Source organism: Felis catus, chromosome B4 (assembly GCF_018350175.1).
Source record: "Felis catus isolate Fca126 chromosome B4, F.catus_Fca126_mat1.0, whole genome shotgun sequence".
NCBI classification, from domain to species: Eukaryota; Metazoa; Chordata; class Mammalia; order Carnivora; family Felidae; genus Felis; species Felis catus.
The window spans coordinates 111,559,996-111,583,973 of NC_058374.1; the positions used below are offsets into that span (position 1 = coordinate 111,559,996).

The window sequence follows — 23,978 nt, forward strand, 5'->3', positions numbered from 1 at the left end:
CCATAGTTTTATGCATTTATAATTCACAGAATACTCACACATATAAATGATTTCTTAAAAAAAGAACATAACTTTTTATTTAAAAAAAAATTTTTTTTTCAACGTTTATTTATTTTTGGGACAGAGAGAGACAGAGCATGAACAAGGGAGGGGCAGAGAGAGAGAGGGAGACACATAATTGGAAACAGGCTCCAGGCTCTGAGCCATCAGCCCAGAGCCCGACGCGGGGCTCGAACCCACGGACCGCGAGATCGTGACCTGGCTGAAGTCGGACGCTTAACCGACTGCGCCACCCAGGCACCCCCCACAACATAACTTTTTAAATAGCACTAACATCTTGATTTTTTTTCAGTAATTTTACTGTGTACTGAATTATACAGAAAGTACACAGAATTTTCTAAAAATACAAATCTGGGAGAGTACATTTCTTAGTCAAATTTTTCAAATTTTCCATTGATTTTCCCAAGCACACAATTGTCTTCACTTTATATTAATAATGCATTTCCAATTCTGTTTCAGATAAGAAATTATTGTAATTATTTATCATCCCCAAATTTCATTAAGTTATTAATTATTATCCCAAAGTTCATATTTCAGAATTTGGAATAACATTTCTCAGCATGGTAATTTGCCTGATACTAGACGTCACTTAAAATGAATTCATTTTACATAATATAATTTTACAGAATGGACAAAGTAGGGCACAGATCCACTTTACTGAACCTGAAGCTTCAAACAGAAGCGGTCCAAGTGAACCACAAGACGTCCCCACCTATGGGGACAAGGTAAGACACTGTAACACAATTCTGTTACATAATGGCTCCCAAAGAGGAGATACGAGGGGGGTCTGAGGAGCAGAGAACGTGGAAGGACTGGATCCTTTGGAACTCTGTGATCTAAGAAATAATAACAGCAAGAGACAAAGAAAGTTTGGAGGAGACGGCTAGGATTCTGCAAATAAGTGTATAGCTGAAAAAGTGTCTCAAATCAATAGAAACAAACAAATAAAATATTCTGAGTTTGGGGAGACTTTCGAGCACTGCTCACAAGATTTCTAGCCCAGCAAACTAAGGATATTCACCAAGAAAACCTAGCTCCATTTAAAAATAAAAGTCAGTGGGGGGAAAATATAATAAAATACATAAATAAATAAAAGTCAGTGGAAAACAGGATTCACTTAATAAAAATCACATGTAACCAAATCTAATGGAAACTGATGTTATCATCTGTTCTACAAAGGAAATAAAACCTGCACACACCAATAGCATTAACACCACCAAAGAAAACTTACGCACTTACAATTCCTGCCACAAAGAGTATCCTTTCTTAAAAAACAATGAACAAAATAAAAATGAAAACCAGTTAATAGGATGAGGTTGTGGATCTGGGGGGAGCAGGAAAAGAGACCTCACAACAAAGCCCCGTCAAGGAGGTAAAGCCATAATATTATCATAAATGGGATTTAAAGATATGATAGCTCAACTGTTCTTACCAGGAAGCTATATCCACACAATCAGGCTTGAATAAGCTATGATGAGCACACCATATGGCACACCTCCTGGATAATCAATGACAGACAGTGTGTCTCAAACACAGTTCTCTTTGGTGAGGATTCTAATACTAAGCTAAGGATGTGTGTGCTTGCTAAAGTCTGGTATATGCAGAAGATTTAAGTACTCAGGCAAGTGGGAATAGGTAATGTATAAAATCCCAAAGTAGGCTCTGCAACCAATTATTTATAAGCATTGACACTAGGGCCTATTTCTCCATATGCTCCCAACCAGAGGTCCTCAATACTTGTCCCCCCTCTCTCCCCCCAAAAATACTCATTAGGCTTTTTTGACTACTATATTACACGACAGTGAAAACGTATTTACAGGATAAGCCATGTTGATAACAAGGAAGCTAAAACTAGGATACAAAATGACAAGTCATGTGGTCTGGGTAGCTTAAGTATTTGGGCAGAAGTAGAGTGTAGGAGGTCAGAGTTTGAGCTCCGGATTTAGTCCCATCTTGGCCCTAGCTTGCCTCCATCACTTCATAGTTGGTGTGACTTTGGTCACTTTAACCTCTTTAACACTAATTTGTGGAGAGAGTCTATGTGCATTCTCAAGAAGGAGATAAAATGTTTAGTCGTACATAAAATGGTGGCTGTTTTTATGGAAACCACAGGCACGTAAGGAGAATGCTCCTAATGTCTATAATACTATATACCTGGATGAGCAAACACAAGATGGTAACGTTGGCAATCCTTTTCAAATTATTTTATAAATGGAATGCAACACCCATCAACATTCTAAAAGGATGTTTTTGGAGAACTGACAAAATAATTCTAAAGTTCATATGGATAAATAACAGGCCAGAATATCCAAGAAACATTTGAAGGAAAAGCTTGTGCACTATATTTTGAAGAAATACTTGAAGCAACAATAATGAAAAAGGTATGATAATAGATCGAGAACAAACAGATCAGTAAGACAGAAGACAAAGTCTCAGACACAAGTATATAACAGTTTAGTCTTAAGAAAGTAGAAATCAGTAAGGAAAGCAACAATACAAATGGAAGATAACTTTGTTAACTACAAATCTGTACCTTATGATCAAAATTAATTGATTTAGAATTTAAGATCTAATTGTCAAAAATAAAACCTTAAGAAGAGTAGCTAGAGATATATTCGGGGAGTAGGGAAGGACTTTCTCTGCATCAACTCCAAAGAAACCATAAAATTAAATTAATGATATTTTTCAAGAAGTTAATGCAACTAAACCTATCAATAATCAGAGAATTCAAGGGGAAATAACAAAGAAAACATACTGTAGATAGCAAAGGGGGTCAACCTTATTAATTAAAATGACCTAAGGATCTGGGGCACCTGGGTGGCTCTGTCAGTTAAACATCCCACTCTTGGTTTCTGCTCAGGTCAGGATTTTGCAGTTTGTGGGATCAAGCCCTGCACTGGGCTCTGTGCTAACAGCACAGAGCCTCCTTGGGATTCTCTCCCTCCCTCTCTCCCCTGACCCCTGCTCATTCTCTCTCTCTCTCCCACTCTCAATAAATAAAATAAACTTAAAAAAAATAAAATGACCAATTTTAAAATGAACAAAACAATAGGAAAATGGCCAAAACATACAAATAGGCAATTCTGAGAAATACAAATGAGTAGAAATATGAAAAGAAGTCAAAGCTCACAAGTCACAGTTCTTACCACACACATCAAAATGGTAACCATGGGAGACAACAGGTTAATTATTTTGACAGTGGTACTCATTTTACCATGTACTGATATATTAAAACATCACATTGTACATATTATAACTATATCCAGTTTTTGTAAAAAATGAATATTTTTAAAAAGCTCACAAGTTGTTAAAAAAATTAACATCTATTACAAAGACTTTTTAAAAATTAAACAATAATTAAATAAATATAACACCTGATATACATGTTTTAAGGTATGGGAAATGGGCACTCCCATATATTATTAGTGGGAATCCAAATTTGTATACACATTCTAGAGCGAACTTGACTTACAGTTTGTTTTTAAGTTCTTATCCTTTTTTTTAATGTTTACTTATTTATTTTGAGAGAGAGAAAAAGCGGGGGAGGGGCAGAGGGAGAGGGAGAGAGAGGGAGAGAGAGAAACTCCCAAGCAGGCCCTGTGCTGCCGGCACAAAGCCCAAGGAGTGGCTCGATCTCACGAACCATGAGATCATGACCTGAGCCGAAATCAAGAGTCAGAGGCTTAACCCACGGAGTGCCCCGGGAGCCCCTAAAGTTCCTATCCTTTGATTCAGTAATTCCTCGCACAGAGTGTGCTTCTTGGTTCCAAATCCACCATTCAAACTTTGTTTTGTGATGCTGACACTGGGCCTCTCTGCAAGCTACAGCTTTCTCTTTCCAGGGGCTTCCTTGGTAGGCTTTGCCAAAAGGAGGCCAGAGGCCAGAGGAGAGAGACTCTTCCCCCTGTTTGATTGCTGCTTGAGTCAGCCTCTTCCCACAACAGCCTTGACCCTGACCAGGCACGAGCACCAGGTGGCCGTGCCCCTCACAAGTCTGGGTCCGCCTCTACTGGGTCTGTCCTCTGAGCTTGGAGGGCAGGGCCTCTTCTTCAAGTCTCTGAGCTTCTAACAGCAGCAACCTTCTCCTGGGAGACTATATTTTACATGTTACCAACAGTTGTCTCCTGGTAATTTTATGTTTCTTGTATTTTGTGTGAGGGTGTACATGTGTTTTCTCATTTTTTTTTTTTTACTACTTTTCATTCTTTGTATAATTAGGAAAAGTTACTGCTTTTGTTTTTTTTTCAACATACATATTCACACTACACAGTGGTTAAAAGCACACTCTCTAAAACTAGATAGAGTTCAAAATCCAGTTTTGTTACACACTGACCGGATGACCTTGGGCAAATTTCAGATGCCCAGGTTAGTATAAAATACATACAAGATGCTAAGAATTCCACTAAATGGATAAAAATATTTGTTTCCCTTGACAAAATTAGAATCATATTGCTCATAATACTTTTTTCACTTAATACAAAGATAAATAAAATTCATATTTAAAAACTTTGAAAAATAAAAATCACACTTCCCTATAAAGATATGTAAGTGATTTTTAACTCTCACTTTGAAATAGTTTCAAACATACAGAAAAGTTGCAAAAATAATGAAAAGGACTCTCATATATCCATCTAGATTCATGTGTTGATATTTTCCCACATCTGGTATATCATTATCTATTTTTTTTTTCTGAATCTTTTGGGAGAAGCTATAGACACTATGCCTCTTTTATCTAAATTACTATAGTGGATATTTCCTAAGGACAAGACCGTTTCCATAAATACAAATTTAGCACTGATACTATTATCTAATATTCAGCCCATATTACATTTTTGCCAATTGTCTTAATCATGTCCTTATATAGCAATTTTCCCACTGACCAAGGATCAAATCCAGAATCACACACATTGTATTTAGCTGTTGTTAAATATGGTATGGCTATATAATAAACCATCTACTAAAAAAAAAACAATAATCCATCTACTGATATATACTATGCTTTTATTTAACTAATACTCTCTAAAAGGACATTTGATTTGTGTCCATCTTTTTGTTATTATAAATAATGCTGGAATAAAAGTAACTTGAAAATGAAATTATCTGAAGTCTTTGACAGTACATCTTAGTATTTTTTTTAAAGATGATTTAGGATCTTTAGGATGATCATTTAGGATTCAGCAGGAAAACAGAAATCACAACAGTTATTTTAACAGAGAGAATTTAATACAGGGAACTGGTTAAACAGAGTTTGGAAGCCTGTAAAGGCTAAAAGGGAGCATGGAGGTAAGAAGAAATAGTAAATGCATGAAACAACTACCTCTCTGGGGCTAGAGAAACAAAGGAAATAGGCTGGATTATTGGAAACTGGGCACTTAGGGGCCCCCAGCTAACTTGAGATGGTTTGTTCAAAGGAGAGAAGAGGAGTGTTCATTAAAAAGATATTCTGAAAAAGAAGAGGAAATGACTGGCATTCCTCCTCCATCTCCCCTTCAACTCAAAACAAACAACAAGTAACTTGTATGTGCTTTAGTAAAATAATCCAAACAAATACATGAAAAGTAAAAGAATTTTGCCACCATAAACACTGAAACCTAGCAAAATCCTGTAGTGATTTGGAAGGCAATTTAAAATGTACATGTAATACACAAACCGGGCTTTATGGCAGCCATCATTACCTCATGCAAAGGAAAGAGAAAACGCTGGAGGAATTATTTTTTTTTAAAGGTAAATTATACTAAAACATTCTCCAGTTGTAAAAATCCATTTGAAATTCAAATGATCAAGGTCGGTTCAAAGCAACAGAGTTTTACCTATGCTTGAGCATGTATGACATACCCACAGTATGGGACCTTCTACTGATGCTTACCTCAGAAAGTAAAAGAAAGGAAATTGAAAGACACAGAAAGAAGTAGACAAGGACCAGCACTGGGCCTTAGTAGCCAGTTCACTTGGATTATAAGGGTTTTTAATCTCTCTAAAGCCCTAACATATTTTACAAGTCGTAATTTCATAAAGTCCAAAGAAATGACTGAAAATTCTTATTAGCAGACTTGCTGACTACTTCCGCCAAACAGTTAACTGTCAAGTGGCTAAACAGAGAGAAGGACAAAGCCACCTAGCTTTACTGTGTCTGCAGCACCCAACAACTCAAAACCAGACAGGTAGAGATGTACAGAACCGCCGAAAGCAGAGTTCACGGTTTTCCACGAAACTCTGACAGACCCACAGGTGGCATTTACTCCATAGTAAATCATCCTCTGGGTCAGCAGCAGGAAGCTCATTATGGGCTGACAGTCCAAGAGACTGGGCACTTTTCAGAGTGCTACTGTAGTAATTTCCTGTGTGAAAAGCTCACTGCTGTTCTTGCATTCCTCAGGGTGCATTTCTTCTCATCTCAGAGGATGTTGCTCTTCCACAGGAAGAGGAAGGAACCAGTTGTTACTGGATGTGTGGGCAGAGAGAGCTGTTGGGCATTTTCAGCATGCCTCAGTCTCAGCTGTGGGAACTGGGGGTGCGGCTTAGGGCCCTAGACTCGGACCGAGCGTAGTCCTGCAGCAGTTAGGAGTCATAGCTTACAAAGACAGCATTCCTGACTGACTGGGTGTCATGGGATCTACCCCCAAAACCAAGAGCACACTATACACACTGTATGTTAGTCAACTTGACAATAAATTATATTTGGAAGAAGAAGAAGGAGGAGGAGGAGGAGGAGGAGGAGGAGGAGGAGGAGGAGAGAAAGACAGCAGCTCAGGAATTTGGAAGGCAGAAATAATACCTGGAACTTCACACCTCCAGTTCCTAGAAATGTGCTAATATTCTGAAGGAAATTCTAAAAAGTACTCTGTTGGACTCCTAAGTAACGTATTTTATACAATCTTTTTGGATAGAGTCTCTTTATTTTTGTTTGTTTGTTTTTACATTTCACAGAGAAGAGTTTAAGTCCTAAATCATTTTTGTTGAAATTTAATTAGAATAACAGTTTTTGGTAAAAGGAAACCCTCATTAATGTAAGCTTTCTTTCCTTGTGACCTGGAAATTGGGAATGAAGCTCAAATTAGTATATTTTTCAGTATAGCTAAATCAAACAGTTGGGACTTATGGCCATTATGATTTTTATTAAAAACTACATTTTATTTGAAAGAAAAAAAGAAAGCTTCTGACCCACACTATTAATCTCTTTTTATAGTTGTACTATCTTAGTGAATTTTACAGATGATGAGATCTGTGTCTTCTAAAAAAGAAAAAAGTCATGTTCCTTTAACAGACTAAAAAGTTTTAGTTGGATCCTTTTTTTTAAATCAAAAAACACATTTTTTAAAGGTCAACTATCACATTCACAACTGTTGGTAGTTTTTATAACATATGGGTCATGATATACTTCAAAAGCAAAGATACGACTAATTGAAAATAGTCTCTTTCCATCTCTAATATTTTCGCTCATATCTCTAAAATAACTTGTATCTGGAAAAAAAAGTGGTGTTTTCTTTTAAATGGTAAAGGATCTGTGAAAACATTTTTCTTCATCACCTCTGTTGATTATCATGTATGTCTTATTTGTAAAATGTCTTTTGCAATTACTTCATTTCTTACAATTTCAAAGGGCAATGTTTTAAAATTATTTCTCAGGGCGCCTGGGTGGCTCAGTCGGTTGAGCATCCAGCTTGGGCTCAGGTCATGATCTCACAGTTTGTGAGTTCGAGCCCCGTGTCAGGCTCTGTGCTAACAGCTCAGAGCCTGGAGCCTGCTTCGAATTCTGTGTCTCCCTCTCTCTCTGCTCCTCCCCCACCCATGCTCTGTCTTCTCTCTCCTTCAAAAATAAATAAAAACACTAAAAAAAAAAATTTAAAAAAAAATTATTTCTCAACCCTGATAAGAATTCTTTTGTTTCTACTAAGCATCTTAGAGTTACATTTAACTTTTTGAGTTACCGGATTAAAAGAAAAAAAAATTACTGTATCCTACTTGACATGCTCACTATTGTCGGAAATGAAGACTAAAAGTCTTTTACTAAAAGAAGGAAAACTGTAAAAGGTACCAGCTAGTGAACCCGAATACAGATTCTACAAACACGTATGTTCATTTCCTTTCAAATGCTTAGAGCGAGGGCCAGGAGAAAGATACCCCAGGGCCACTAAACCAATGCCCAAGGATAACATTAAACTGTTTTCCTAAAGCTTAGTAAGCAGCAACAAAATTACAAACAACACACCTAGTTTCAGAAATCCTATGTTAAACTTGCAAATCAAAAGCCACCTTATAAAAATATTGCAAAGTTTAAAAACTTAAAAAAGAATCTCACCTACCTCCAAATTTAGAGGCGGTTTATACGTAAAACCAGCAATGTTAGTGTACAGAAAAGTAGTGAAAGCGGGAGGCTTGTGCAACCTGATTTTTACGGATTTCCCTGGAAAAGTAAATGGGGAAACTGGGGACAATAAATTGCATATTACCATTTTACACTTTCAAAGTGATACATTTTAGTTTTGAGACATTTAGGTTTGCATACACTGTGTTCTTTCAAGTAAGTCTTTCCAAATCTTTGCTTACATAAGCAGTTAGGAACTGGAATCACTCTGAACTAGTTATGCAATGTTGTCTAGTAACCAGGACAAACTGTTGCCACAACATCCGTGGAAATAGTCTCTCTGTATCTGCAAGTTTACTCTTTGTATGTCCATATATTTTGTCAATGCATTAATATTTTTCAGAGAGCATCTACTGTATGACTATCTCCATGAAAGTGGGTAGCATTTTTCTTTCTAAAAATATGCTGAAGCACAAATCTTTCCAACAGGGAAACCAGTGCACTTTGCTGAAAAATACAAATCTAAATGACATCTAGGAAGGAGTCGTGTGTTTTTTACCATTGCGCTCACTTCCTGAAGTCACAGCAATAGCAGAGGATCTCTTGCACTGATTCAACTGATCACTTTCCTGAGCCTAAAAAAGGATGTAGTAAAACCACGGTTCTTTTTCCCTCAGCAACCCCTCTGGCAGAATGATGCAGAGCCAGGAGATAATCTCAGCTGCCCTGAGGATCCTCAAGGGTACACCTTACTGTCCCTGGGGAAAGGAGACAGGGAATTGCACAGCTGACATCAAACCTGTCAGGAAATCCTCTTGGCTCTGCCTTTAAAATACATCCAGAATGGATCACTTATCACCACCTCCTCTGCTACCACCGTGGGTCAAGGGAGGCCTCTTTGCTGACTGTTCATTAGCTTCCTAACCAGCAAGTCTTCTTGTTCCTCCCCACCCCCACCCCCGGGGCGATTCTCCACATGGTGGTGGCCGTGGTGAACCCATTAAAACCTAAGTCACACAAGTCCCACCTCCGAAGGAAAGCCTCTGGAGGCGCCCACCTCACTCTCAACTGGAGCTTCCAGCACTGCTCCCACTTGCCTCGAGTGCCTTCCCAGGTACCCGTGTGGCATGTTCCCTTCATTCCTCACGTCACCTCTCGCATGACCCTTGTCCTGAACATACTACCTAAAATGCACCCTTAGTCCTGTCTGCCTTTAGTGCTTTCTACACCTTTGCATGTTTTGAGCCTATATGCGCTGGGCTCTATTATGCTATACAGTCTGTTTTTTAACCTGTGAACTGCCCGTCTTCCCCACTAGCATGTTGCAAGCCGGCTTCTCTGGGCAGGTACTATTGTTCGCTTTTTCTAAAGTCAAGAACAGTGAATGGCACAGAACAGTTACTAAGTGCAGGCTGAGACACACGTGTGCTGCAAGCAGGCACATCCCTGGCCTTTCACTGCAGGGGCTACCCGGTGAGGCAAGCAACTTAAAGATCCCAAACTAGACTGATGCACTTCTATTACCGTGGTACGTATTTTCAACTATTTCTGAGGTGTCTACTTACAACTTGCTTTCCCCAATTGGAGTGTCCCTATCAAAATCCTATCCAACTCTGGCTAGGTCAAGAATTGGTCAAAAGTTTCCTTCTAGAGGAGTCCTCTAGTTTTCTCCAGCCCATTAGTGATCTTTTCAGAATATTTCCATCAATAATCTCTTATGGCAATCATACACACTTTTCATCTAGTATGCTGAAATTGCCACTTATTTCTTAAACTCATTTCTATTGGGCTAGGTTGTAAGTTTCTTGAAGTCAGGTAGGCAGCTTGACAGGCCACTGAGCATCTCATGTAATGCTTTCATGCACTACAATTTTAAATATCTTGACTGCTGGAGCACCAAAACCCTTGATTTTTTTTTTCCTACAATACAATCGCAAATTCTCAGTGTATTATAAAGATTAATTTGACCTGAAATACTGTCCCCAATTCTAAGGAAAGACATCCACATTACGTTCATCTTCTACACAGTGGCCAGAATGAAGAGGAGAATCACTTTGATTCTCAGAAGAGAGCCCAGTGTTTCGACAATCAGAAGAACGTGTACAACATTATCAATTTCATTTTGTTCATTTGTAGGACAAATAAGAGTAAAATCAACACATCAAACCTTAGGAATATAGTTGACCTAAAATATTTTAATAACTCTAGAGTATTTAAAACAATTTTTTTATAATCAGTATTGTTTTTTTAAAAAAAGACTTTACATTAGGATTCAGAAGAGAAATTCCTATCTTGCCTGCCTTTTGCAGGGGAGGAGTGACGATGGGGAAGGGTCTAGAACATCCCACATCACATGTCAATGCCAATGCTAAATGCTGTTGTACAACTTTGATGATAAAATCTTGGTCTGGTTCTAACCGAATAAACGAAAGCATTAAAAGACTCAATGGAATCTTGCAAAACCCTTAGAAAATCAGTATATAATAAGTAACAATGTAATGAGAATAAAGATTCAGGAATGTGAGATCAACATTTTAAAACTATATCTATATGACAGCCAGTACAACCCTTTACAGCCACTCCCCTCTTTCTTCTTCTTCTTCTTCTTCTTCTTCTTCTTCTTCTTCTTCTTCTTCTTCTTCTTTTTTATTTAAACAATTAAGCTTTAAAAATGCAGATTGGTAACAGCTTATTTTGATGCTAAAATATCGTATCAAATTTCCTGCCTGGCATTGGAGGCACAAGTGCAAGTCACAGAGCTACCAACTGTTACACTGTATGCCACAATTTCTTCTCTGTAGTAAGAAAGCACCAGGGCCCAGATATCAGTATTCTCAGATCTAGAAATCATCCTGAATGTAACAGTAAATCAGGTCAAAGAAGCAACAGAAGCCAACTGTTCCCTATACCATAACAAATCTGCTCTTATCCTACTAGGAAATTTGACAAATTAAGGTTTCAAGAGTAATCTTTTTTATGCCTCATCTTGAAAATTTCTTCCAGTCTTCTACAAAAACCAAACGAATAAATACCCCAAACAAAGAGTGATCACAATAACAAAACCCCAAACCACCTTTAAACACTGTGTTTGGCTTCTAATATTTCTCTGGGTTTTAAAATTACAATGACATGCAAAGTTCACATCACGAATACTCAGCGCAGCGGTGCTTCGTGCCACAGTAGACACAAATATCCTCTACAACTATGCCTGATTTGTTGTGCAGAAGGAACAGAAAAGCAGCCGAAGTACAGAGGGGACTACAGATTAAGACTCGCCAGTAGATTAATGGAACATGAACATTTAAAGAGATTTCACCATAGTTTTTCTTTTTTTAATGTTTTTAATGTGTATTTTAGTTTTGAGAGAGAGAGAGAGAGAGAGAGAGAGAGAGAGAGAGAGAGAGAGCGCGCACAAGTGGGAGAGAGACACAGATAGAGGGAGAGACAGGATCTGAAGCAGGCTCCAGGCTCTGAACTGTCAGCAGTGCCCGAGGCGGGGCTCGAACGCATGAACTACGAGATCATGACCTGAGCCAGTCAGATGCTTAACCAACTGAGCCACCCAGGCGCCCCTCACCATAGTTTTCTAACCAATTATCTAACAGTGAGCTAAAAGAAAGATATATACCTTGACAATTTAAAGGAAGAAGCGTTAAAGATAATCTTTATAAAAAGATGCTTTATGAGCATCTAGTTTTGTCTTCAGAGAATGTCCTAGTAAAATAAGTAACATCAGGAGTCTTTACACCTTACCTGGGGGCAACCAGCTATCTTCCAGATTGTAAAAGAATCTACTTAGAGGGGATTTCATTAACTTAATGCTAAACCAATTTAGAGCAAATATGTTTTTGTTTTCCTATGTTTTGTTTTATTTGTATGAAGCATCAAGCACACAACTCAAAGTAACAGTACAGTCTTCTTTGTAATGTTTATATGTTGGGTTGAACCATGAGGAAATCACTGACATTACACCATTTATGCCTACAGAATGGCAATTTCATATAATCCCACCTAATATCATCCCTTATGTGGACAATAATTGTACTCTTAATCTTATTAGTTTTGTAGCATAGCTGCAAACTTGTTGTGCATTTATCATACAAAATTGTCCTCTCAAAGTCCCATATACATCATAGTCCCTGAGTTAGGGTCCTATAACATGGACTAGTTGACTTGGGCACCCTTGGATTACCATCCAGGGACAGACACCCTGCTATCACTTGCTAGGTGCCAATTATCCCACTTCCATAGCATACTCTCAAAAACATCTGGATCATTCATGTCATGAGACCTTGCAAAGCTTGAAGGGTACTGGCAGGGAGAGTGTAGGCCAAAGATTTTGGATGATCTGTGATATTTTCTAGGTCAGGCATGCCCAACTTTATAGACTGATAACCTCATAAGAAGGCATCAAATCTCAGAAACCACCTAACTTTTTTGCTCCTTTTACTAGAGGCAAAACCCCAACCCATTAGAATTTATAAGTTTCAACAGCATTCCTTTTGAGAAATTCATTGAACAAACATGAATGTATTGAGCACTATTACAAGTCACCAATCAATATGGCAAGAATTGGATGTCTAGTTAATTTTTAATGTCATAAGTAAGCTACTAATGCAGAAATGCTAGGAGGGATATTTTATAAACATGAATACTGTAAGAGACAAGACCACAGGCCTGCTTGAGGTTCTAGGTGTCACCACCGATTACTGGACTTCCTTCCCTCTGACAATCATCCCCTTGGTTACTCGCCCTCCTCCCAAGCCCCCAGGCTGATTTCTTGTGGGTGGAACTTCTCATGAGTGATCTATGAGTATTCTCTCCCTGGGATTAACACTGAAAGAACCCTTGAATACTTTAATAAGTACAGTTCTTTCTGGTACAGGATAGATTCAGGATGGACTAGTCCTTCTGCAGGATTCCTCTACAAAAAATACTATTCTTGACATATGCTGGAAAGTGTACAATGTCATAATGTCAAGTGTTTTGGTTTATTTCCTTTCTTGGCCACACATTAATAATCTCTCCAGAATATTTAACTATACTGACACCATGCGAGTAGTGTCACCAAAGACCATGCATGCAATGCCTCTCATTCATTCTTAGGACTAGTTCTGCATTGACTAGCAGGAGTTGATGGCAACGATGATTAGCCTTGCAAAGGCTAACAGACTCCAATTGAAGTCTGAATCTTTGACTTTACACTGCGCAAATAAATTATATGTATGTAGTTTTTATAAACAAAATTGCAAATACCAAAAATACTTAATCTCTGGATAATCCACCATAGGGATTATCCACTAATAGGGACAAAGGGAAATGGCTGCTTTACTTATAGCTTCTATGGAGAAAACTAGAAGTGAGTTTAGCATCTCTGAAAGGCAATTAACAGAGAAGAAAATCTGTTCTGTGACAACACAGTGAAATATCACCTGGATAGCACCCTAATAGGAAATGAGACAATGAGTACGGGTTAGACTGAGCTCAAGGTTATCAAAGTAAAGCCTTTTCTGATAATTGGTGCTGCTCCCCCTTGTGGCTATTTAGACATATTGTAAATATGACTTTTTGTACAAGGTTTTTTTTTAATGCTAAAATGTTAGGCTATTTAGCCCATTTTTTACCCCCTCTCCCACACACTTTTTAAGGAAAATGGATTCTCCAAATAATTATATGCCACTTAAATGTCAAAGAAAACTTACTGTAGTAGAATCAAAAGAAAGGATGTCCATAACAGGGGGAGAAGAAGTCTGCAAATCGATTACCTCAAGCTTTGGATTAATCTGTGTATATATACAAGAAAAGTTAACATTAGTTTTTTCTACCATAAAAAACGGAATGCTATTTGCAATAACCTAGAAGGTATTCCTAATATATTCTAAAAATTAAAATACATTGCTAAATTCACTAACATGAATACAAAAAATTTTAAGTACAGTATCAGCCTATCAAGTCTATCAATGTATAAGAAATGATCACTATGACCAGGTGAATTTATCCCAGGAATAAAAAGTTGATTTTACATTGGAAAATCAACATAATTTACCTATAAAGGGATTTTTTTTAATAAAATAAAATAAAATGACCCACCTCAGAAGATGCAGAAAAAAGTCCTAGCCAGTTCATTAAAACAAGAAAAGGAAATAAAAGGTGTTAAGATATAAGAATTGGAACAAAAGAAATAAAATTGTTATTCATATATAATTATCTATGGAAAAATTCCAAGAGAATCTACTGCTGACTCATTAGGAAGATCCAAAATTGATACACACAATCAAGTGCACGTCTATACTTCAACACACAGTCAGAAAATGTAAATTTATGGGGTCCCTGGCTGCTCAGTCAGTAGATCAGGTGACTCTTGATCTCAGGGTGGTGAATTCAAGCCCCACATTGGACATTAAACAACTTTTAAAAAGAATAAAAAGATATCATTTACGATACCATAAAAATGTAAATACATCAGAATAAACACACAAAGGTTTGTGTGGGAAAAATAATAAAACTAATGTAAAATATATTTTAAAAGACCTAACTAGGGGAGCCTGGGTGGTTCAGTCAGTTGAGTGTCTGACTCTTGGTCTAGGCTCAGGTCATGATCCCAGGGTCGTGGGATTGAGCCCCAACGTCGGGCTCCATGCTGAGTGTGGAACCTGCTTAAGATTCTCTCATTCTCTCTCTCTCTCTCTAAAAAAAAAAAAAATATATATATATATATACACACACACACATATATATATACATACACACATATATATATAACAACCAATTTTTAAAAACCTCATGCATCTGATTACATCAAACCCAAAAATTTCTTTTTAACAATGGACACCACAAAGTTAACCATTAGAACATGGAAAAGGAGGATAGATTATGATGTCTGAAAGTGAAAAAGTAGGTTTTTCTTGCACATCTACAAATTAATGTGAAAGACAGTGATCCCAAGAAAAAATTATGGAAGAGAAAACCTAACAGTTGACCAGCATATTGAGAGATTTTCAGAAACATTATTAGTAATTAACACAGATTAAAGCGAAATACCACTGAACATCTATTAGGCTCCAAAAAATGAGAAAGCTCAGTGATGCCAACCTTGTTTATGGCAGCACTTTTTACAATGGTGGAAAAAAAACCACACAACCAAAGGCCCCCAAATATTCATCCACAGTGGAAAAGACACATAAATCGTGCAAATTACTACTGTACTAAATTCATTGGGATCCTACCCAGCCGTGAAGATGAATAAAATACAATATGTAACAACATGTGAATGAATGAATGAATGAATGAATGAATGAATGAATGAATTCAGAATCCGTATGTAGGATTCTCAGGATTTTAACGTTAAGTGTAAAAGCGCTTATAGAGAAATATACTCAGTATGACTTCATTTGTATAAAGTTTAAAACCATCTAAAAGTAAATAACATCTAATTATAGATTCAAATATATATAGTAAATGAAAAAGAAAAGCAAGATTGGCTAACTAGATTGCTATTATTTCTGAGGAAGGTCACTTCAGAATTCTAGAAGATGAAAGAAAAAAATAAAAATAAAACCACATCATCATCAATTATTTATTAAAGATCGTGAATACAAGTTGGTTAGCCAAGGGAAACACAGATAGCAGAACTTTGTATCAAATGAATGGTCCCAGCAGTGGGTATATAAGAACCTCAAAGAAGAAACTGTTGGCTTCGTGAGAAAATCTTCCCCATGGAGAAAACACAGGAAGGGCTTAAGATGGATCTTTGAAAGAAAGGTTTAGAAAACAAAAGCCGAGAGACACAGAGGAGGTCAAGAGCATTCCTGAGCACAGAGGCAGAATGCTGATGTGATACCTTTGCACAGGGTAGTAACAGGAGAGGTTGCAAGGGGCAAATTGTGACAGGTGAGGGAATTGGGGAAGGCACAGAAAAGATGGGGCCCACGACATGCTTTAGCAAGACGGATCGGACAGAGGCATATGGGGTAACAGTGAGGACACCATTGCGACAGCCCGGGACTGGGGTGATCAGGGCTGAGACCAGCGGAAGAGGAGCTGAATGATTTTAAAAGCACTTATCACGTTTGATGGGTAAAGCTGTAGTTTGGGAAACATTAAGAGGCTTTTATAATTACCCAGCCACCTGCGTCAGAGGCACAGGCCCCAGAGAAGGGTTAGCACAGCGAAGGATGCAGACGAGGGCCTATCGGCCCAGCCTGCCAGCACCTTGGTTTCTTTCTGGCTGCTCCAGACAGCAGAAAACACAGTCCCCTCCTATCAGCTCTGAGTCCACACTGGGGGCCGAGATAAGAAACCTGAGGATCAGTCACCTTCCTTCCAGTCTCAGCCTAGCCAGGCCACCGGAGAGATTGCCTGCAGACATTTTATTCTCTTTTATCTACTGCCACCTAGTGTACACATGAAATCAATTACGTACGAAAAATACAATCTGGTTTTACCATCTGAAATTGGAAATGTTCAAAAAATCTAAATCCCATGGAAATAGCCTCTCTCGTGGGGAAATCCTTGAGCTGCTTTCTACAAGTTGGAAAACTCCTGATGGAGCTAACAAGTTGCTGACACATACATTAAAATGGAGCAGGACGTTCTTTACGTAAAGCCTTACAGTCTTCTCAAAAAGAGAATGTGTGGAGGGGCTGGTTCTGTGCTAGCTAATCTCCAGGAATATTAACAGTACGTTCTAGCTCTCCATCCTTATTAAAGGGAAGGACCCTGTAATAACTGTGCTCACCTTGAAATGGAGTGGGCTGCGTTTTGAGGGCTGAGTGTTCCATCACTGAACAAGGGCACGTCACGTCAGGGGTTCGTGCATAAAGAAACCCTCACATGCACCACCCACTCTGGGGCTCTGTGAGGAGCACCAGGACTGCTACTAACAAATTCTGAAGGGCAAGGAATACGCACGCCTGTCTTGTTCTTGGTTGCACCCTCTAAAGCTAGTACAATGTCCAGCACATAGATACTCATTCTCTATTAACAGAATAAAATTTAATTTTGATTATTTTGAAGCATTCCATCAAAATGATTAAAAGCACAAAACAGAACCAGTGCACCTGGGTTGAAATGCTAGTATGGCCACTTCCTGACTTTAAGCTTTAACTTACATGTGCCTCGATTTCTCAAGGAATAAAAATAGCACTTTGCAGCGTTTTAAGGAAGATTTAATGACAATTTTTAGAAGCCAATTAGAATAGCTTTGTATGTATTCAATATTATTATTATTACTACTAATATTATTATTATGTAATCTCTGAAGAACATTTATGGAGGCCCAAAACAATATAAGTATGTGCCATGGCTAGAAATAAAATATACAATTTGCAGAGAAGTGGTCATTTTTTACCTGAAATTATGTTTTCAACCTTCGGAGAAGATTAAAATAAAAACCCAGTCTCAGACTTGAAGACTTAAATCGATCCATTCTCAGGAGTGCCTGAATGGTTCAGTTGGTTAAGTGGCTGACTTTTGGCTCAGGTCATGATCTCGCAGTTCATGAGTTCGAGCCCCGCATCAGGCTCTGTTTAGACAGCTCAGAGCCTGGAACCTGCTTCAGATGCTGTGTCTATCTCTCTGCCCCTCCCCAACTTGCACACGTGCACGCGTGTGCACACACACACACACACACTCTCTCTCTCTCTCTCTCTTTTTTCTCTCTCTACATAAACACTAAAAAAATGTTTTTAATTGATCAATTTTCAACAATGAATCATGGGAAGACTATCACAAAATACTATTATATAGATGTTTGGTTAAGTTAAAGGAATTTTTCCTACCTGTTAAATATCACACAGAATTTCCCGTGCAATTTATAGATCAAGTTCATCTCAAATGGCCATTATAAAATTAAAAGCCACCAGAACAATTATTTTATTGATAATTTTGTTTTAGCTAACTAACCATACTCCCCTCCAGTAATATTCTGTAATTCTCCTAGCATAATTTTGATGCCTGTTGCCCTTAGGATGGATTTATTGTCTTCCCATTAAAATATGCAAAAGTCTAGGGTACTGCACATACACTAAGTTCCCACTCAAGAAGGAAAGTTTGATTCTGCCTGGGGGCAGAACTGTGTGATTCGGCTCATACCAGTTTGAAGAAGATAAAGCCAGCACGAATTAATGACGTGCCATAGCACAGCGTGGTCAGAGTTAAGTTACCTAGTTTTCAAATTTGGCTTCTTTCCCACCAAAATGAGAAAAAAAGCTGTCCTCATGTTTTTATTTAAGATGGGAGTACGTAGGGGGTGCCTGTCTGGCTCAGTCCATATAGCATGCAACTCTTGACTTCAGGTTGTAGGTTCGAGCCCTACACTGGGTTTAGAAATTACTTAAAAATAAAATTTAAAAATATGTATTAAAAAAAGAAGGTGTGCCTAGGCCAGGAGTGCTACAAAGGATGTGCAGTTAGGTTACTGGAAAGGACACAGGAGGGGTCTGTTTCACATAGCTAAAGCTAGGATTGCGTGTTTCATGCCTTCTTTCATGCGGCCTTCTCTCATTTATTCTAAAAGTAATCTGTGATCACCCTCTCTATCCATGGAAGGATTAGCAGTTTCCATATTTAGTCAGCTGGTCCCCAAGGTCTAAGACTCTGCAGGACGCCCCACCTTCTAACAAGTGAGGCACACAGAGCTGGCAAATAGGGGCTTTTGCAAAAGGCTGCACGATTTCACCCAGAAGACTGAGGTTATGCCATTCAAATGAACCTCACAGAAGACACATAAAAAACATAAATCATGGGAATACTATGATGCTTCAGACTCAGAAATGGAATCCTCACGGTTACTGTAGAAAGAGCAAGTTAGGAAAATTAATTAGATCACTTAGGAGCCATTTTTTCCACATCTCTTTATCCTGTTAATCATGAATCTTTACCTCAAAAAAAGAGAAAAGTTTTCTAATTTTCAAATATTTCCAAAGTAGCGTATGTAACCTGCCTAAACCTTTGAAAAGAAATGAACCCCCCAAATTTAGTAGTTCAAAGTAAAACTTACTAATCATGAATAGACACAATACAACGTCTATTACGATTCAAACTCTTCCATTCAAGGTGATATTTTTAAACTAACAATCTTTTGATTCTATGAGGGATCCCCAGACATTAACTTGGAGCCTTCAAAAAAATTTGATATTTAACATTTGTTTGTAATATTAAAGATGTCCTCTGTCCAGAACACTTTACACCTTTGCTTTATCATAAGAGCTTTTTAAGGGAAAAAAACAAAAAGCAAACAGTTGGTTGTTCACAGGCAGCGTCCTATCACTTCTGTGGCATTCCACGTCACATGAAATGAAGGTGTTTTGCAGATGAACATTCATACCGTGTACTTAATTTATGCAACCGTGAGTGCTTACAGGTAATTGAAACTGGGTACACGGAGGCTGACATTCTTTAGGACGCAAACAATTCAGTCACAGTGCTCACTTTTCTGTTTAGTATAAGTGAACTCTAATTCCAGGATGAAAAGATGGTTTTGAATAGATTTTTCAAGTGTGCATGTGAAAAGCATGGTTGAGGGTGGCTCTGCATGGCCCGGGTCACCCTGACCTCGCCAAACAAAGGAACCCCGCCACCGCTACTGCTTTCTGGCTGCTGCGTCAGAGCAGCGCTTCTCAGACAACTTGTTGACATTTTAGAGAAAGTCCAGAACTCTTAAGTGGGCCGGGGCTGGCGGGAAACCACAGGGAAAATGGCTTGGCTCTCTAAGGTGGGGGTGGCGTGGTGTCACGGAGAGATCGCTGAATGGGGAGCCCGGTCCCCATTCCTCAGCTGGCAGCTCTACCCGCGCCACCCTGGGAAGGTGGCTGAATGGATGACAGGGCAGCGGCAGCACAGAGGACCAAGCCCGGCCAAGCCCCAGACATGCCAGAATAAAACACACCACGAGTCAACAAAACCAGCTGGGGGTAAAACAAGAAAAGAGAACTTAACCTAAAATATGTCTCCCAAACATTTTAGGTGAATATATGCGATCACAGGGAATCAACAACTACATCTATCACGGCAGACGCTGAAAACAAAATGTGACGAACCACAAATTATATTACATTACTTCTTTCAAACAAGTAAAAAAATGATGATAGAGTAATAATGATGATATAATAATGGCACAAAGAGGTACTAAATACTTTGTTTAGAAGAACTGGAAAGATGGCCAGAAGGTAGAAAGGACAAAAATTGTAGCAAAAAAAAACTGAAAATAAACACCAGCAAGAAAAAATGATGACAGAAATCCCCACATGTGGTTAAACAAAATCTAGAAAAGAATCCAAAAAAGTTAACTTTTAAGGACTGAGGGTACCAAAACCCAAGAATCAAAGAGCTGACTGGGGTGGAAATGCAGGGACCTTCCGTGGAAGGGAGTACGGGACCACGGTGTAAACAGTGCTGGTGACTGAACTGTCACTCAGGAGTACATGTTAAGAACTCAAAACAGCTACTCGAAAAGCAAAGCAAGGCTCTGTCAATGATGAAAAACCAATTCAGATAAATAGGTAATAATGATTTCTGATATCAGTTCTTGGAAGAGAAAGGGGCTTACGAATAATCATGCAAAATGGAAAGAAACACACTAATACCAGCCAAGTATCCAGAAAAGATGAATTTTGTCTTTGAAAAGAGTAGAACATTTAAATCTATAGGACCTGAGGGAACTTGTGAAGCAAAACCTACAGCTACATAGATAATTAAATATTTCAAAATATATGCAGGCAAATAGTAAATAAAATGGTCTCAACTATCAGGTTTAATGCCTACATCTCTTCTTACCGTCCACGAGATTTTTTTCTTTTTGCCATTAAAAGGCTTCACGATACCTATTTCAATGACTGTTATAAACATTCTTGCCCTTTAGCCCTGTTCTTACGACAGCCATTACATACTCTTCCTAAACACACAGGAATACAAAGTTAAGTCAGGCTTCAGGGTCACCGGCCTTACGTTTGATTTCTCATTTCCTACTATTATTGACACAATTTCTAAGCTTTATTTCTAGGCCTTCAAGAAGCAAATACGAGAGGCTTCAGCAGTAATACACACTATCACTATTTATAGTGTTATTGTATCAGTCAACATAATTGTTTCTCAAAGTGATGTTTTAAGGCCTAACTAACGTTTTACAGAATGAAGTCTAGTTGACCAATAGCCCCAAAATGTACACTTACAAACAGTAGAACAAATATGGGCAAAGTACTCACTTCAACAGTCTCCATTTTTCCTTCATGGGGATGTGGTGTTCTTGGGTATATATCAACAAGATGTGGTGATGAATCAAAATGTAATCTTTTGAGATTTCTTTTAATAATGTCTTTACAGTTCAAGCCATCAAAATTAGTCCTCCATAATAAGACCTTTAAAAAATTAGTATGTTGGCAGTTATCCACTTGCATGTGAAAGCACCAGAACTGATTTTTATTTTTACAAAAACCAATATACATAATTGTCCCTTATAATAGGAGAGCTAGATGTATATTTCAACAATGCTATTTTTTTTCAATACTATTTGTCAAGTGTGGAAGGGAAAGACTTAGCACTTGGAATTGCCCTCATGCCCAATTTAAAATTCATACTAAGAAACAACTTACTATTTTAAAATTCCCTTTTATTTTTTCAAGGTTCAAAATCATGTTTTTGGCTTGATAGTCCACCTTATTCAATAAACCTGCCTATGTATGACCCAAAGTCATACGTATGACTTTGGGTCATACATAGGCAAAAATGCAAATTTGCTACATTAACAATTTACATTTACCATCCTCTGAGGAGCTTAACATTTGAAGAACAAGATGTAGAGATAAAAGATGAGGCAGAGTTCAAGTGGAAGTGCCACACCAGTATTGGGAATTCAGTGAGTTACACATATAGTTAAGTGTCCAGATGAGCTGCTGTTTGCATTCCAGAAAGTATCAGAACTGGCACTATTTCAGCTGGGAGACAGCAGACTTCCTGGCATTAAGTTAAAATATAAACTCATTGATAATCCTCTTAACATATACAAAAGAGCTGATTGTAAAAACCTTAGCTGAGGTCTTGGATTCCTTTTCCCTAACCAAATCAGAGAAGGAGATGAAAGATTTACAAACCTGTGCATCTGCACCTCCGGAGCTAAATAGGTCTCCACCTTTTGAAAATGAAACAGTAAAGACAGGTCCCTAAAAAAATAAAGGGAGATTTTTTTTTTTAAGCACTTGGTATTGTTTTCTTATGTCCAGGAAGACTATTCATTTTTCATCCTATTCTATATAGACTACTTATGCAATAAGTCTGATAGAACATATCCAGTTGTTGGCAAATAATGTAGGCAGAGTAAAGATTTCAAAGCACCAACCCAATTATATTTGAACACATATAAATGATACTAGATTTACAAAGCAATACTAATAAAATATGCAATACATGTTTTTCCCTTTAAAGAAAAGCTTGTACGTGTGTAAGTTAACAAGAATGTCTCTGTGGTTAAGTCTCCAACTCTTGATTTCAGCTCAGGTCCTGATTTCATGGTTCATGAGTTCGAGCCCCACATCGGGCTCTGTGCAGACAGCACAGGGCCTGCTTGGGAGAATTGCTGCCTGTCTCTCTGTCTCTCTCTGTCTCTCTCTCTTTTAAAAAATAAATAAATAAAAATTAAAAAAAAAAAGACTTTCTGGCTTTGGACTCTTTTACTCAGAATAACAAATCACTGGCAGAAACCGAATGACAAGTCTGTAGGGAAGACGAACAAAGCCCCTTCCTGACCACAACAGGCTTCACTGAGTTCTCTCTTCACATGGGCAATAGTGAGTCACTGAAAGTTTTGCCAGCAGGACACAGACAGGAGGAGAGCTGTGACTGTTGAACACTGAGGTCACGATTGTGAGAATGATGAATTGGACTGAGAATGAATGGTTGGAGCCAGTTAAGAAATTACTGCAATTACCTAGGTGAGAGGTAGTGAGAACCTGAAATTAAGCCAGGACTCTGGAGTTGGACAAGTCACAAGATGTCCAAGGACGTTAAAAACAAACAGAGGATACTAATGCTTTTTCTATATAAGAAAAATTTGGGGAAACCATCTTGTATTTTTCAAGTAGATCATCACACAGACTTAGGTTATTATAGCCTCATAAGTATCTTTAGACTGAAAAATTCCATCGTGAGTAGTGTTTTCCTCCTAAAATATTTTGCTTATCTTTTTTTCTATTATTCTGTACTTCTTCCATGGATATTTTGATCCTTGACCACTTCTATTGGTTGTTTCTTCAACCTAAATCCATGGATACACACATATCTGAGCTGGTTAGTGTCTATTTCGGATTTGCTCTAACACAGCTGCAGGACAAATGATAAAGCAAAGCAGGAAGCCAGGCAGGATACACGAAGGCAGAAAGAAGTCCTTCTCCCCTAGACCACAAAGCCTATTCTATTTCTGGAGATAAACAGCTTATAATTGGTTAAAAGGAAGTACCTAGGACATCTTTTAAAAAAAAAGAGAGAATGCAGGATGCATTCTAAAAAAACTTAGAGAAGTTTGTATATTTACCCAGAAAGGAGGAATACTTTATACACTTAAGTAGAGTTTTTATTTAGTGCATTATATGCTGGTGAGTGTGTGTGTGTGCACACGCGCGTG

General features: G+C 38.1%; 1 protein-coding gene across 3 annotated transcripts in view; it reads right to left on the minus strand.

Annotated features, from left to right (window-relative positions):
• POC1B (POC1 centriolar protein B) overlaps window positions 1-23,978 on the minus strand; it is a 97,618-nt gene that overhangs the window by 25,951 nt on the left and 47,689 nt on the right. For 2 of the 3 annotated variants that reach the window (XM_023257289.2, XM_023257290.2), the window contains exons 8-10: window positions 22,453-22,521; window positions 21,568-21,720; window positions 14,068-14,148 (exon numbers count right to left, since the gene is read on the minus strand). In XM_023257289.2, coding sequence (XP_023113057.1) covers window positions 14,068-14,148; window positions 21,568-21,720; window positions 22,453-22,521 — 303 coding nt within the window. The remainder of the gene's footprint in view (window positions 1-14,067; window positions 14,149-21,567; window positions 21,721-22,452; window positions 22,522-23,978) is intronic. The other variant, XM_023257291.2, reaches the window with a different exon arrangement.